The sequence below is a fragment of the Delphinapterus leucas genome, chromosome X (assembly GCF_059928025.1).
Source record: "Delphinapterus leucas isolate spDelLeu-1000000601 "Yukka" chromosome X, BTC_Dleu_Yukka2, whole genome shotgun sequence".
In the NCBI taxonomy this organism is placed as follows: Eukaryota; Metazoa; Chordata; class Mammalia; order Artiodactyla; family Monodontidae; genus Delphinapterus; species Delphinapterus leucas.
The window spans coordinates 83,511,162-83,528,915 of NC_143150.1; the positions used below are offsets into that span (position 1 = coordinate 83,511,162).

Below are 17,754 nucleotides of genomic sequence, written 5' to 3' on the forward strand. Positions count from 1 at the left end.
AGACATAGAGAAAGGACATGTGGACACGGTGGGGGAAGGGGAGGGTGGAACGAATTGGGAGATTAGGTTTGACATAAATACACTACCATGTGTAAAATAGCTAGTGGGAACCTGCTGTATAGCACAGGGAGCTCAGCTCAGTGCTCTGTGACGACCTAGATGGGGCGAGGGGTGGCAGGGAGGTTTAAGAGGGAGGGGATATTGGTATACATATAGCTGATTCTGATTCACTTCATTGTACAGCAGAAGCTAACACAACACTGTAAAGCAATTATACTCCAATAAAAAAAAATAAAGCTGGAAAAAATGAACTATAATAGAGTTTACATTGTCCATTTGAAATACATGTTCTCCCAAACTCATCCCTTTTTCAGTGAGTATGAATGGATAATCTTGACAATAAAGGTTTATGGGACAAAAAATTGGAACAATGTCCAATTTCTCTTTTGACACATATACTGAGGTTATGTAATAGAAAGGCATTATTCTGAGGAAATATACACTGAAGTATTTACAGGTAAAGGAGCATGATGTCTGCAAGTTACTCTCAAATAGTTCAAAGAGAGAGAAGGAGGGAGGGGGGAAGCTTAAGACAGGGAAGGGAAAGGGGAAGGGAGAGTGAGAGGGAGAAACAGAAATAGAGAATTATAAAGCAAGCATGGTAAAATGGTAATTGGTGAACCTGGGTAAAGGGTGTATGGGAGTTCTTTGTAATATTCTCAGAACTTTTCTTTAAGTGTAGAATTAGATCAAAATAAAAGGTTTAAAATCACAAGTGTAAATATCATCAATAACTCCATCACCGAATAGCGTAATCAGTTTCCCTATGTATTTAATGAAAGAAAAAGTTTTATATTGCTGAAATCTATTGGGATGAGGAGCCAGTGTATAATTTGTTTTTGCTACCAGAAGAAAAATAAAGATGAAGTTTAACTGTAACTGGATTAATGATTTCACAATATGATCTCTAAAAGAGAGATCATATGTATGTAAATTGAAAAAAAACCAAATAACTCATGAGTCAAAAAAGAAATCATAAGAGCAATTAGATAATAATAATTGAATAATAATAAAAATACTACACATAAAAACCTGTGAAATTCTTCTAAAGTGGTATGTAGTGGAAAACTTCGTTATAAATTCTTATTTTAGGAAAGAAGATTTAAAATTACTGAGCTAATGGTCCAAATAAATAAATTAGAAAAACAGCAAACAAAAAGAAAGTAAAGAAAAAAATAAAGATAAAAGGAAAAATTATAAAAATAGGGGACAAAATATTCAATGGTGAGGCCTGATGAAACCAAAAGCAGGAAATACATTAGAAAACTGAATATTATAATTTATCACACAGTCACAGTGTCATATTAATGGAGGAAAATACCCCATATGATCATGGCAGTAGATACAAAGTATTTGGAGAAAAAACTCCATACTCATTCAGAATAAAAGCTCTCAGCAAACTAAGAATACAAAGGAATTTCTTTAACCCGAAAAAGAAAATCTACTAAAAATGGTGAAACACGTATAGTTTCCTTGTAAATTCAGGAGCAAGACAAGGAAATCCTCTGTCACTGCTACTATTTCTCATTGTACCGAAGATCCTAGCTAGCCCGGTAAGACAAATTAAAAAATAAATATTGGAAAGGAACAAACTGCCATTATTCACAATATAATAAATTAACAGATAATCCAGAGAACCTACAAATTATTAGAACAGATATAAATCAGAAAGGTTACAGTGTATAAAATCAGTATGTAAAAATATCAATCGTGTTCTCATTTACGGGCAATAATCTGAAAATGTGGTTTAAAATATACATTTCACAGTAAGAGCAGGAACTATAAGGTAATTAGGAATGAATATAGCAAAACAGCTTATAGATAACATTATTATTATATGGTATATATGCTTTCATATAATGTAGAAAATGGTTTCAATTTATCATTTGGTGCTAGCTTTTTGTCTGGCTAGTTATATTTAATGTGTCATAATCAACTCTTATTCCTGCTCCTTCCTTAAAAAGTTTTTGGTAAAGAGATTACCTTAAAAATCACAACTTCCTGAAGCAGGACATCAGAAAAGCAGGGTAGCATTGTCAATAATCTTCATTGTCTTCACTGAATAACTATTTTATGGATGCACCAAGGAAATGGAGTCATACTGCAATCCCTCAAAGACTGAAAAATAATAAAATAACATTAAATCATTTCTTCTGTTACTGTTCATCTCTTTCCCCTGGGCTCCTCAAGTCCTTATGCTTTACCATACCCACATTGCAGTTATATATTCATGAAAAACAGTTATATAGACAGTAGTAGAAGGGATCTATTGTATAGCAATTATGAGCAGAGACTTTAGGAAGCTTTGTAGAACAGTGTCTGGCACATAAAGATGTTCACTAAATATTTGCTATTATTATAATTTTCAATGATTTGAGTCACTGGAGGAAATTATGTAGCTCTTGCACTTTTCGCCCTGTACAGCCTTCTTTGTTTTCTGTTTGAGCATTGCTATCCCTATGGTGCCTCCCAGCCCCAACTCTACCCCTTTGAACAAAGAGGTAAAGTTGAGGGAAATCAGGCAGTAAGGAATGACTGGGTGATGCTTCCAAGCACAATAGAGCTCATTCTTTTTCTATGCACTACCACCAAGCCCCAAGTCCAGAACTCCCTTAGTTGTCACTGTTATCCCATCATTCATTGGCCTATTTATTCAAATATCTGTTTCACTCCTATGTGCTTTGGTTATCCATCCCCTACAGCTCCCAGCATAATGCCTAGTCCATTGTAAGGGCTTCTTAAAGGTTTGTTGCATGAATGAAGAAAGGATGCCCTGTCTCCTTTGGATTACAAGAATCTGTGAGGTTTTGGTCAGAGTTTATTTTTTGTATTCTATAAGCTCATCTAAATAGAAGATCATTTTTCTGATAGTAAAAACTGGACTGCTAAAATACAATACTTCCTTGAAAATCTTCAGTGGTTCCCACTGCTTATGGATTAAACTGCATAATCCTTAGCATAACATTTAAAGCCCTGCAGCACTCTATCTCACCTAGTTCTTCTCATACATTCAGAGTTATAGCCAAGTTTTCCTAGAACAAGCCTGCCTTGGGAAAGGTAAGCCAGAAAAACATTCTCTCCCCCTCCACATGGCAGATGTCACTCACCCTTTAAGGTCCACCCAGAGTTACCCCTTCCTCTTTGATGGCTCAAGATTACTACCAGGCAGAATGATTTGGTCCATCTCATCCCCCACCCCCCCCCGTGCTTCCTAAATACCTTGAACAAGCAAACATTATGGCACTTGGGTTTGAGTTACCATATTGTAACTTTTTGTTTTTTACTAATTGAATTTTCCTGCCATACACAGAGAAGCACACACCTCTGAAGGCTCACCTTACAATACTGCTACCACAGTGCTAGCCATAGGAATTAGGCCTTCAATATAATGTTGTTATTGATCTTGAACCAATCATTTTTTGAATGGAAAAGTTTCAAATATACACAAAAGTAGCAAGAACAGTTTAATGAATCCCCATGTATACGTCACTCAGCTTTAACAATTATTAATTCATGAACATTTTGTTTGTACCCCTCACCTGGGCCCTACTGAATTACTTTCAAGCATATCAAAAGATTAAGTCTACTTCTTAAAAATATAACCACGATTGTCATAGCTAATATATTAAAATAATTACTTAATGTTATTAAATATCCATAAATTCACCCCCACATATTTTGTGAAAGAGTTATTTAATGCCTGCATGTTCTTTCTTCAACTTTGAAATCCTGGAGAGAATAGGGAAAGGGAGAAGGAGATCTGGGAAAATATATAATTAAGTTTCAGAGAGCCTGGATATCCCAAATGAGAAAGAATCTGACCTGGTTTGGGGTGAGAGAAGTATATTGTACTATTTCTCCGGAGAAGGTGGGTGCGACTTCAGGCCCGGTGATGCTGGAGGAGGTGTGGAAGGGAGAGGGGTACTACCTCCGTTGGGGGTTCCTTCTGGATAATCCCAACGTGGAGCTAGGAGGCAGCGCTTTTTTGGAGGCTTGATTTCCCGCGTGTTTCCAGGCTGGAGCGTGGATCTCCCGGAGGTACAAGTTTGGTCCCCCATAAGGATTATAGGACCCGGGTGTCAGCTCTCTCCGGTGGGCCCTGGAGAAGCCAAGAGACCGGAGATGGCGGCGGGTCCCCTCCAGGCACAGAGCTTCCTCCCGGTTTCGCTTTTTCCGTATTTCCTGTATCCTGAGACGTATATCCCCTCTCCTCCTCGCTCCCTACCCCACCACATTTTAACGTTTCTACAAGGATGGGTCTTTAAAAAAACGATGCTCATATTTAATATAATGTTTTCCCCATCTCGCCCCCCAGTGTAACTAAATCTGTGAACAGTCTTATACTGTCTATGAAATTCTAAGTTACAAGAAATTTAGGTTTACTCATAAGTGGTAAACTCTGCGTAGATTGTTGAAAGGCGCTTGGTGTGGGGGCGGGGCGGCGGGGGGTGAGGAGAACAAAGAGGTGATTGAAGAGCTAAGAGCTTTACGATCTAGTTGCAGAAGCACAACACAGAGCCATGAAACAATCTACGACCATTTAGAAAGCAATAAACAAACGTCTTAGTTGACTAAAGTGCAGAATAGCACACCAGCCACCAGCACTGACCGTGGAAATTGAATGTAGAAAACAAATTCTTCGTATGTCATAGAATCTAAGATTACTTTCTTCTTCATATTTTAACAAATTAGAAATCTCTGAAGGCTTATCTTTTAAAAAATATTTCAACATCTAGGAAATCTCTGACAATTGATGGTATGTCATACTTTCGTTGTCAATTTTTTATCTTTTCTAGAGTTAAGGAAAATAATGATTCATCCTCCTATGGCTGGTGTATTATATTCTGGGATATACGGTAAGCAACCGGAAGAGGGTGCACTGTGGCTTAGAATAAAAGGCTATTGGAACTTCTTAGACCTTCCTCATTCACATCCATCTCCCTTTGGCTATGGACACACTTTTCCAGCACTGTCCCCAGTGTTTTTTAATGTAGAGAGTTCAATCCTTAATGTCAAAATAGAACTGACTTTTAAAATACTCTGCTATTTACAATCTCTGTGATAGTTAAGCAGTTGATTAAGCACTTGAGGCTTTCGTTTCCAGGAGATAATAATTTCTTCCTTGTAAAACTATTGCCATAATCAGGGATAATGCATTTAAGACACTTACTATGATTACCTCTCATCTCCACCATCACTACCTTCTTCCAAATACTAGTGCTGCCCTTTACACAAACTAGATACTCAGTAAATGTTTGGGAAATAAATGACCCTGTGGTTTTCTACCAGATGCTACTTATAAAGACAAGAAACGTAGCAGTAAGTTAATGAAAAGATGTGAAGGGAAATACAAAGAAAAAATGCTCTAGAGCTAGAAGAACAGTTGGGACTAGGCATAAAGATGTGGGAGTTAGCAACAAAGAATTGGTAGTTGAAGTCATGAGTGATGTTCCCAAGAGAAAATGTAAAGGAAAATAGAAGTGGGCTGCTAAAGGCAGACTATTGAGCAATTAAAGTCAGAAGAGGAGAAGCCTGCTGCAAAGGCTGAGAAAGAGTGGCCAGATTCAGAAGAGAGGGTGCCAACCCAAGGTTTCTCACTCTTGGCACTATTGACATTTGGGGACAGATCACTCTTTCTGGTGGGAGCCTGTCCTGTGCACTGTAGGATGTTTAACAGTATCCCAACCCAGGCCAATAGCATGCCCCCCACAACCCGCAACTGCCTCCAGGTGTGGTAACCAGAAATGTCTCCAGGCACTCCCAAATGTCCCCTGGGGGGGAAATCATACCTTTTGAGAACAGTTGATCTAGCCCTAATCCTCCAAACTTGCTCCTTTCCTACTCTTCATTTCAGTGAATGTCACAATTCTATCCAGTTGTACAAGTCAAACCTTGGAGTTTTGTGTGTGTGTGTGTGTGTGTGTGTGTATATCAGACTATTTATTATTTCCCAAAGTAAATGTAGTAATATTTTCACAATCTTTTTACAGGGGTCTCTAAATCTTGCAAGACAAAAGACTTTAAGAGTAAAATTGGAAATTAAGTTGTTTTATAGCTATAGATATAGTTTTAGTAAATTAAGAGAAATATGTGCCTATTTTAGTAAAATGACTGGAATTAAAAATTGTATCAAATCCAGGTGGGTTTGATTTATGGGAAACATTTGACTTGAGTTGAAAACATTCCCAACTTAGAGCTGCTGACATCAACCCGAACCATTTATACTTTAAATGGATTTATTTATTTTTATTTTAAACTGCATTAAAATGCATATAACGTAAAATTGACTATATTAACCTTTTTTAAGTGTACAGTTCAGTCATGCTAAGTATATTCACAGAGTTGTACAACCAAAGTCCAGAATTTTTTATACCCATTAAACAACTTCACATTTTCCCCTCTCCCCAGCCCTGTCAAACACCATTATACTCACAACTGGATTTTTGTGTTTTTTTGTTATACTAGAATGGAAAACTAAAGCCTTTTACTTCTAGGTTTCAAAATGATTTTTCCCCATCATTTTTTCCAAGTTCAGCCTTTTTTTTTTCAACATTGATGAACTAGCTGCATGTGAAACATTGAACAAGAAGAGGGCATTGCCAAGGTGAAGGACTATAGATCTGAATTTCTTTCATAATTTCAAGTGCTCAAAGGATGACAACAGAGAACAAAACTGAACCCTCTGGGCGATAGTAATCTGTTTTCATTTAGGGTTTTTTAATTGAGGAGTTCGTTGATTCATTTTGTTTTTTCTGGAAATTAGCTTTCATCTTAAGGCCAAGAATTTTTCTCTTCTTTGAACAAATATAAAGGACTTCTCTGTTAATTTTTTTAAGGTAAAAATCTAAGGATAAGAACCATGGGGTCCCTGTAACATCCTCATAAAATGAAAAATAAGAATGATTTGGAGGAAGACTACATGTATTTTTGTGTGTGTGTTTTACTTCAGGTTTTTTATTTTATTTTTTCGGCACGCGGGCCTCTCACTTGCTGCGGTCCCTCCCCCTGTGGAACACAGGCTCCGGACGCGCAGGCTCAGAGACCACGGCTCACGGGCCTAGCTGCTCTGCGGAATGCAGGATCCTCCCGGACCGGGGCACGAACCTGCATCCCCTGCATCGGCAGGCGGGCTCTTAACCACTGCGCCACCAGGGAAGCCCTTACTTCAGGTTTTTAATGTAATATTTCACTTAGAATTTTTTAGAATTCTATGAAACACAAAGAAGAAAGTAACAAGATCTATTATCTCTCTATCTAGATAGCCTCTATAAACATTCAAAAGATTAAATAAGTAAAAGAGATAAAATAGTGTAAGATTAGAAAAAATTAATACTGCAGAAAGATCCAATGAAAAGTAAAAATATCCAAAGTTGGCCATTATAGTCATGATTCAATAATTAATAGCGTGGAGAAGAGCAGAATATAAATTTGTATATGTTTACACAAACACACACATAAACACAGATATGTGTGTGAGAGTTGCATCTACCTGCATATGTGTTGCTTTTCATTTCACAAAGGTGATCATACATTCACCATTTTGGTAGGGTGTTTTTTTAAAGTTAACCATGTAGCTTGGTGATTTTTCCATGTAACATGTTCTTTATTCTCATTTTTAAAGGTCCTTTTAATGGCTGCACACAAACCCATTGTATGGACTTACCATAATTTTTTATTTAAATAATTATCTATTCATGGATGTTTGTGGATACTTTGGTTGTTTCCAGTTTTTAAAATTGAAAATTAATCCATATACCATAAATTCACCTTTTTATAGTATACAATTCAGCATTTTAAAGTATACACAAAATTGTGCATCCATTACCACTATCTAATTCCAGAATATCTTTATCACTTCAAAAAGAAAACATGTACAAATTAGCAGTCACTCCCAATCCTCCATCCCACAGCCACTGGAAACCACTAATCTATTTTCTGTCTCTATGGATTTGACTATTCTGGATATTTCATATAAATGGAATCATAGAAATAACAAGATGGCAGAGTAGAAGGACGTGCGCTTACTCCCTCTTATGAGGACACCGGAATCACAACTAACTGCTGAACAATCATCAACAGGAAGACACTGGAACTCACCAAAAAAGATACCCCACATCCAAAGACAAAGGAGGAGCCACAATGAGATGGGAGGAGGGGCGCAATCACAATAAAATCAACTTCCATAACTACTGGGTGGGTGACTCACAAAGAACACATATAGCACAGAAGTCCACCCACTGGAATGGAAGTTCTGAGCCCCACATCAGGCTTCCCAACCTGGGGGTCCGGCAATGGGAGGAGGAATTCCTAGAGAATCAGACTTTGAAAGCCAGTGGGATTTGATTGCACGACTTTGACAGGACTGGGGGAAACAGGGACTCCACTATTGGAGGGCACACACAAAGTAGTGTGTTCATCAGGACCAGGGGAAGGAACAGTGACCCCATAGAGACTGAACCAGACCTACCTGCTAGTGTTGGAGGGTCTCCTGCAGTGGCTGAGGGTAGCTGTGGCTCAACGTGAGGACAAGAACACTGGCAGCAGAAGATCTGGGAAGTACTCCTTGGCGTGAGCCCTCCCAGAGTCGGCCATTAGCCCCACCGAGGAGTCCGGGTAGGTTCCAGTGTTGGGTTGACTCAGGCTAAACAACCAACAGGGAGAGAACCCAGCCCCACCCATTAGCAGACAAGCGGATTAAAGTTTTACTGAGCTCTGCCCACCAGAGCAACACCCAGCTCTATCCACCACCAGTCCCTCCCATCAGGAACCTTGCACAAGCCTCTTAGATAACCTCATACACCAGAGAGCAGACAGCAGAAGCAAGAAGAACTAGAATCCTGCAGCCTGTGCAACAAAAACCACATTCACAGAAAGATAGACAAGATGAAAAGGCAGAGAGCTATGTACCAGATGAAGGAACAAGATAAAACCCCAGGAAAACAACTAAATGAAGTGGACATAGGCAACCTTCCAGAAAAAGAATTCAGAATAATGATAGTGAAGATGATCCAGGACCTCAGAACAAGAATGGAGGCAAAGATCGAGAAGATGCAAAAAGTTTTAACAAAGACCTAGAAGAATTAAAGAACAAACACCTAGAAGAATTAAAGAACAAACACCTAGAAGAATTAAAGAACAAATGAACAGGGATCAATAATACAATAACTGAAGTGAAAAATAAACTAGAAGGAATCAATAGCAGAATAACTGAGGCAGAAGAACGGATAAATGACCTGGAAGACAGTTGGTGGAATTCACTGCCACAGAATAGAATAAAGAATGAAAAGAAATGAAAACAGCCTTCAGACTTCTGGGAAAACATTAAAGTCTTCATTCATTAAAGACTTCATTCAGCCTTCACAGACTTCTGGGACAACATTAAAAGCAACAACATTCGCATTATAGGGGTCCCAGAAGGAGAAGAGAGAGAGGAAGGACCCGAAAAAATGTTTGAAGAGATTATAGTGAAAGATTCCCTAACATGGGAAAGGAAATAGTTAATCAAGTCCAGGAAGCACAGAGTGTCCCAGGCAGGATAAACTCAAGGAGAAAGATGCCGAGACACATAGTAATCAAATTGACAAAAATGAAAGACAAAGACAAATTACTGATAGCAACAAGGGAAAAACTACAAAAAACATACAAAGGAACTCCCATAAGGGTAACAGCTGATTTCTCAGCAGAAACTCTACAAGCCAGAAGGGAGTGACATGACATATTTAAAGTGATGAAAGGGAAGAACCTACAACCAAGATTATTCTACACAACACGGATCTCATTCAGATTTGATGGAGAAATCAAAAGCTTTACAGACAAGCAAAAGCTAAGAGAATTCAGCACCAACAAACCAGCTCTAAAAGAAATGCTAAAGGAACTTATCTAAGTTGGAAACACAAGAGATGAACAGAACCTACAAAAAAACCCCACCCATAACAATTACAAAAATGGTAATAGGAACATACATATGGATAATTACCTTAAACATGAATGGAATAAATGCTCCAACCAAAAGACACAGGCTCGCTGAATGGATACAAAAACAAGACTCATATATATGCTGTCTAAAAGAGACCCAGTTCAGACCTAGGGACACATAGAGACTGAAAATGAGAGGATGTGAAAAGATATTCCATGGAAATCAAAAGAAAGCTGGAATAGCAATTCTTATATCAGATAAAATGAGTTTAAAATAAAGACTGTTAAGAGACACAAGGAAGGACACTGCATAATGATCAAGGGATCAATCCAAGAAGAAAATATAAAAATTATAAATATATATGCATCCAACATAGGAACACCTCAATACATAAGGAAACTGCTAACAGCTATAAAAGAGGAAATTGACAGTAACACAATAATAGTGGGGGACATTTAACACCTCACTTACACCAATGGACAGATCATCCAAAAGGAAGTTAATAAGGAAAACAGGCTTTAAATGACACAGTAGACCAGATAGGTTTAATTGCTACTTATAGAAAATTCCATCCAAAAGAGCAGATTACACTTGCTTCTCAAGTGCACACAGAACGTTCTCTAGGATAGATCACATCTTGGGTCACAAATCAAGCCTCAGTAAATTGAAATCATATCAAGATTCTTTTCTGACCACAATGTTATGAGATTAGAAATCAATTACAGGGAAAAAACAGAAAAAACACAAACACATGGTGCCTAAACAATATGTTACTAAATAACGAAGAGATCACTAAAGAAATCAGAGGAAATCAAGAAAAATACTTACAGACAAATTACAATGAAAACACGACAATCCTAAACCTAAGAGCTGCAGCAAAAGCAGTTTGGTATAAAGAGGCAAGTTTATAGCAATACAAGCCTACATCAAGAAACAAGAAATATAAATAAAATTTCTAACATTTCACCTTAAGGAATTAGAGAAAGAAGAACAAACAAAACCCAAAGTTAGTAGAAGGAAAGAAATCATAAATATCAAGCAGAAATAAATGAAATAGAAAAAAAGAAAACAGTAGCAAAGATCAATAAAACTAAAAGCTGGTTCTCTGAGAAGATAAACAAAATTAATAAACCATTAGGCAGACACATCAAGAAAAAGAAGGAGAAGACTCAAATCAATAAAATTAGAAAGGAAAAAGGAGAAGTTACAACAGACACCGCAGAAATACAAAGCATCGTAAGGGACTACTACAAGAAACTCTATGCCAAAAAAAATGGACAACATGGAAGAAATGGAAAAATTCTTAGAAAAGCACAAACTTCCGAGACTGAACCAGGAAGAAATATAAAATATGAACCAACAAATCCCAAGTAATGAAATTGAAACTGTGATTAAAAATCTTCCAGGGTTTCCCTGGTGGAGCAGTGGATGAGAGTGCGCCTGCCAATGCAAGGGACATGGGTTTGTACCCCAGTCCGGGATGATTCCACATACCACGGTGCAGCTGGGCCCGTGAGCCATGGCTGCTGAGCCTGAGCATCCGGAGACTGTGCTCCACAACGAGAGAGGCCACAACACTGAGGGGCCAGCATACCACAAAAAAAAAAAAAAAAAATCTTCCAACAAACAAAAGTCCAGGACCAGATGGCTTCACATGTGAAGTCTGTCAAATATTTAGAGAAGAGCTAACACCCATCCTTCTCAAACTCTTCCAAAAAATTTCAGAGGAAGGAACACTCCCAAACTCATTCTATGAAGCCAACATCACCCTGATACCAAAACCAGACAAAGATATTACAAAAAAAAATTACAGGCCAATATCACTGATGAATATAGATGCAAAAATCCTCAACAAAATACTAGAAAACAGGATACAACAACACATTAAAAGGATTGTACACCATGATCAAGGGGGACTTATCCCATGGATGCAAGGATTCTTAAATATATGCAAATCAATCAACGTGATACACCATATTAACAAATTGAAGGAGAAAAACCATATGATCATCTCAATAAATGCAGAGAAAGCTTCCGACAAAATTCAACACCCATTTATGATAAAAACCCTGCAGAAAGTAGGCATAGAGGGAACTTTCCACAACATAATAAAGGCAATATATGAAAAAACCACAGCCAACATCATCCTCAATGGTGAAAAACTGAAAGCATTTCCACTAAGATCAGGAAGAAGACAAAGTTGCCCACTCTCACCACTATTATTCAACATAGTTTTGGAAGTTTTAGCCACAGCAATCAGAGAAGAAAAAGAAATAAAAGGAATCCAAATGGGAAAAGGAGAAGTAAAGATGTCACTGTTTGCAGATAACGTGATACTATACATAGAGAATCCCAAAGATGCTACCAGAAAATTACTAGAGCTAATCAAGGAATTTGGTAAAGTAGCAAGATACAAAATTAAGGCACAGAAATCTCTGGCACTCCTATACACTAATGATAACAAATCTGAAAGTGAAATTAAGAAAACACTCCCATTTACCATTGCAACAAAAAGAATAAAATATCTAGGAATAAACCTACCTAAGGAGAAAATACCTGTATGCAGAAAACTGTAAGACACTGATGAAAGAAATTTTAGATGATACAAACAGATGGAGAGATATACCATGTTCTTGGACTGGAAGAATCAACACTGTGAAATGACTATACTACCCAAAGTAATCTACAGATTCAATGCATTCCCTATAAAACTACCAATGGTATTTTTCACAGAACGAGAACAAAAATTTCACAATTTGTATGTAAACATAAAAGATCTGAAGAGCCATAGCAATCTTGAGAATGAAAAGCGCAGCTGGAGGAATCAGACTCCCTGACTTCAGACGATACTACAAAGCTATGGTAATCCAGAAAATATGGTACTGGAACAAAAACAGAAAATAAGATCAATGGAACTGGATAGAAAGCCCAGAGATAAACCCACGCACATATGGTCACCTTATCTTTAATAAAGGAAGCAGGAATGTACAGTGGAGAAAGGACAGCCTCCTCAATAAGTGGTGCTGGGAAAACTGGACAGGTACATGTAAAAGTATGAGATTAGATCACTCCCTAACACCATACACAAAAATAAGCTCAAAATGAATTAAAGACCTAAATGTAAGGCCAGAAACTATCAAACTCTTAGAGGAAAACATAGGCAGAACACTCTATGACATAAATCACAGCAAGATCCTTTTTGACCCACTTCCTAGAGAAATGGAAAGAAAAACAAATGGGACCTAATGAAATTAAAAGCTTTTGCACAGGAATGGAAACCGTAAATGAGGGGAAAAGACAACCCATAGAATCGGAGAAAATATTTGCAAATGAAGCAAGTGACAAAGGATCAATCTCCAAAATTTGCAAGCAGCTCATGTAGCTCAATATCAAAAAAGCAAACAACCCAATCCAAAAATTGGCAGAAAACCTAAATATACATTTCTTCAAAGAAGATACAGTTATTGCCTTCAATCACATGAAAGAATGCTCAACATGACTAATCTTTGAGAAATTCAAATCAAAACTACAATGAGGTATCACCTCACAGCAGATAGAATGGCCATCATTGAAAATCTACAAATAATAAATGCTGGAGACGGTGTACAGAAAAGGGAACCCTTTCTTCTTTTTTTTTTTTCTACATCTTTATTGGAGAATAATTCCTTTACATTGGTGTGTTAGTTTCTGCTTTATAACAAAGTGAATCAGTTATACATATGCATATGTTCCCATATCTCTTCCCTCTTGCATCTCCCTCCCTCTGAGCATCCCCATCCCACCTCTCCAGGTGGTCACAAAGCACCGAGGTGATCTCCCTGTGCTATGCGGCTGCTTCCCACTAGATATCTATTTTACGTTTGGTAGTGTATATATGTCCATGCCACTCTCTCACTTTGTCACAGCTTACCCTTCCCCCTCCCCATATCCTCAAGTCCATTCTCTAGTAGGTCTGTGTCTTTATTTCTCTCTTACCCCTAGGTTCTTCATGACATTTTTCTTTCTTAGATTCCATATATATGTATTAGCATACGGTATTTGTCTTTCTCTTTCTGACTTACTTCACTCTGTATGACAGACTCTAGGTCCATCCACCTAACTACAAATAAGACAATTTTGTTTCTTTTTATGGCTGAGTAATATTCCATTGTATATATGTGCCACATCTTCTTTATCCATTCATCTGATGATGGAGACTTAGGTTGTTTCCATCTCCGGGCTATTGTAAATAGAGCTGCAATGAACATTTTGGTACATGACTCTTTTTGAATTATGGTTTTCGCAGGGTATATGCCCAGTAGTGGGATTGCTGGGTCATATGGTAGTTCTATTTGTAGTTTTTTTTTGTTTTTTGTTTTTTTTTTGTGGTATGCGGGCCTCTCACTGTTGTGGCCTCTTCCGTTGTGAAGCACAGGCTCCGGATGCGCAGGCTCAGCAGCCATGGCTCACGGGCCCAGCCGCTCCACGGCATGTGGGATCTTCCTGGACTGGGACACGAACCCGTGTCCCCTGCATCAGCAGGCGGACTCTCAACAACTGCGCCACCAAGGGAAGCCCTATTTGTAGTTTTTTAAGGAACCTCCATACTGTTCTCCATAGTGGCTGAACCAATTCACATTCCCACCAGCAGTGCAAGAGTGTTCCCTTTTCTCCACACTCTCTCCAGCAATTATTGTTTTGGGATTTTTTTTTGTTTGTTTTTGTGGAACGTAGGCCTCGTACTGCTGTGGCCTCTCCCGTTGCAGAGCACAGGCTCTGGACGCGCAGGCTCAGCAGCCATGGCTCACGGGCCAAGTCTTTCCGTGGCAAGTGGGATCTTCCCAGACTGGGGCACGAACCCGTGTCCCCTGCATCGGCAGGCGGACTCTCAATCACTGTGCCACCAGGGAAACACTGTTTCTAGAATTTTTGATGATGGCCATTCTGACTGGTGTGAGAAGATTTATCATTGTAGTTTTGATTTGCCTTTCTCTAATGATTAATGATGTTCAGCATTCTTCCATGTGTTTGTTGGAACTCTGTATATCTTCTTCGGAGAAATGTCTGTTTAGGTCTTCTGCCCAGCTTTGGATTAGGTTGTTTGTTTTTTTTGTTATTGAGCTGCATGAGCTGCTTGTAAATTTTGGAGATCAATCCTTTGTCAGTTGCTTCATTTGCAAATATTTTCTCCCACTCTGAGGGTTGTCTTTTGGTCTTGTTTACGGTTTCCTTTGCTGTGCAAAAACCTTGACGTTTCATTAGGTTCCTATTGTTTATTTTTATTTCCATTTCTCTTGGGGATGGGTCCAAAAGGATCTTGCTCTGACTTATGTCATAGAGTGTTCTGCCTATGTTTTCCTCTAAGAGTTTGATAGTTTCTGGCCTTACATTTAGGTCTTTAATCCATTTTGAACTTATTTTTGTGTATGGTGTTAGGGAGTGATCTAATCTCATAGTTTTACATGTACCTGTCCAGTTTTCACAGCACTAATTATTGAAGATACTTTCCTTTCTCCACTGTACATTCCTCCCTCCTTTATCAAAGATGAGGTGACCATATGTGCATGGGTTTATCTCTGGGCTTTCTATCCTGTTCCATTGATCTATCTTTCTGTTTTTGTGCCAGTACCATACTGTCTTGTTTACTGTAGCTTTGTAATATAGTCTGAAGACAGGGAGCCTGATCCCTCCAGCACCGTTTTTCGTTCTCAAGATTGCTTTGACTATTCGGGGTCTTTTGTGTTTCCATAAAAATTGTGAAATTTTTTGTTCTAGTTATGTGAAAATGTCAGTGCTAGTGTGATAAGGATTGCATTGAATCTGTAGATTGCTTTGGGTAGTAGAGTCATTTTCACAATGTTGCTTCTTCCAATCCAAGAACATGGTATATCTCTCCATCTATTTATCTCATCTTTAATTTATTTCATCAATATCTTATAATTTTCTGCATACATGTCTTTTGTCTTCTTACATAGGTTTATTCCTAGATATTTTATTATTTTGTTGCAATGGAAAATAGGAGTGTTTTCTTGATTTCGCGTTCAGATTTTTCATCGTTAGTGTATAGGAATGTCAGAGATTTTGTGCAGTAATTTTGTATCCTGCTACTTTACCAAATTCATTGATTAGCTCTAGTAGTTTTCTGGTAGCCCCTTTAGGATTCTTTATGTATAGTATCATGTCATCTGCAAACAGTGACAGCTTTACTTCTTTTCCCATTTGGATTCCTTTTATTTCTATTTCTTCTCTGATTTCTGTGGCTAATACTTCCAAAACTATGTTGAATAAGAATGGTGAGAGTGGGCAACCTTGTGTTGTTCGTGATCTTAGTGGAAATACTTTCAGTTTTTCACCATTGAGGACGATGTTGGCTGTAGGTTTGTTATATATGGCTTTTATTATGTTGAGGAACGTTCCCTCTATGCCTTCTTTCTGGAGGGTTTTTATCATAAATGGGTGTTGAATTTTGTCGAAAGCTTTCTCTGCATCTATTCAGATGACCATATATTTTTTCTCCTTCAATTGGTTAATATGGTGTATCACATTGAATGATTTGTGTATATTGAAGTATTTTTGCATTTCTGGAATAAACCCCACTTGATCATGGTGTATGATCCTCTTAATGTGCTGTTGGATTCTGTTTGGTAGTATTTTGTTGAGGATTTTTGCATCTGTGTTCATCAGTGATATTGGCCTGTATTTTTCTTTCTTTGTTACATCCTTGTCTGGTTTTGGTATCAGGGTGATAGTGGCCTCGTAGAATGAGTTTTGGAGTGTTCCTGCCTCTGCTATATTTTGGAAGAGTTTGAGAATGATAGGTGTGAACTCTTTTCTATATGTTTGATAGAATTCGCCTGTGAAGCCGTCTGGTTCTGGGCTTTTGTTTGTTGGAAGATTTTAAATCACAGTTTGAATTTCAGTGCTTGTGAGTGGTCTGTTCATGTTTTCTATTTCTTCCTGATTAAGTCTTGGCAGGTTGTGCATTTCTAAGGATTTGTCCATTTCTTCCAGGTTGTCCATTTTATTGGCATAGAGTTGCTCATAGAAATCTCTCATGATCTTTTGTATTTCTGCCCTGTCAGTTGTTACTTCTCCTTTTTCATTTCTAACTCTATTGATTTGAGTCTTCTCCCTTTTTTTCTTCTTGAGTCTGTCTAATGGTTTATCGATTTTGTTTATCTTCTCAGAAAAACAGCTTTTAGTTTTATTGGTCTTTGCTATCATTTCCTTCATTTCTTTTTCGTTGATTTATGATCTGATCTTTATCATTTCTTTGGGGTGTTTTTTTTCTTCTTCCTCTAATTGCTTTAGGTGCAAGGTTAGGTTGTTTATTCGAGATGTTTCCTGTTCTTAAGGAAGGATTGTATTGCTATAAACTTCCGTCTTAGAACTGCTTTTGCTGCATCCCATAGGTTTTGGGTCATCGTGTGTCCATTGTCATTTGTTTCTAGGAATTTTTTGATTTCCTCTTTGATTTCTTCAGGGATCACTTCGTTATTAAGTAATGTATTGTTTAGCCTCCATGTGTTTGGATTTTTTACAGATCTTTTCCTGTAATTGATACCTAGTCTCATAGTATTGTGGTCGGAAAAGATACTTGGTACAATTTCAATTTTCTTAAATTTTTTTTGACATTTCATTCAGGTTTAATTATGTGCAAATTTAAAATCTTATGTTTAAATAAGTAAGTCTTACATCCAAAGAGGAATGCCATATTCATTGTTAGTTGACACATTTTTAGCATTAATAACTTTGTCTATCCCTTGTAGTCTTTTTCTTAGCTTTTTATTTTGAGATAA

The 17,754-nt window shown here is 37.7% G+C and overlaps 1 protein-coding gene and 1 non-coding gene across 2 annotated transcripts; both read right to left on the bottom strand.

Annotated features, from left to right (window-relative positions):
- Nucleotides 1–298: 298 nt before the first annotated feature.
- On the bottom strand, nt 299–8,799 carry LOC111169420 (uncharacterized). The gene is made up of 2 exons (XR_016391359.1): nt 8,528–8,799; nt 299–2,178 (listed from the first exon to the last, which is right to left on the bottom strand). It is a non-coding gene; the product is annotated as an uncharacterized LOC111169420 (transcript).
- Nucleotides 3,799–4,365, bottom strand: NBDY (negative regulator of P-body association). The gene has a single exon (XM_089903874.1). The coding sequence runs from the start codon at nt 4,116–4,118 to the stop codon at nt 3,912–3,914; it is 207 nt and encodes a 68-aa protein (XP_089760000.1). The 5' UTR covers nt 4,119–4,365; the 3' UTR covers nt 3,799–3,911.
- Nucleotides 8,800–17,754: the final 8,955 nt, after the last annotated feature.

What these genes read in the sequence shown, in the direction of transcription:
- NBDY (XM_089903874.1), bottom strand. Translation starts at nt 4,118, where the DNA reads ATGGGGGACCAAACTTGTACCTCCGGGAGATCCACGCTCCAGCCTGGA.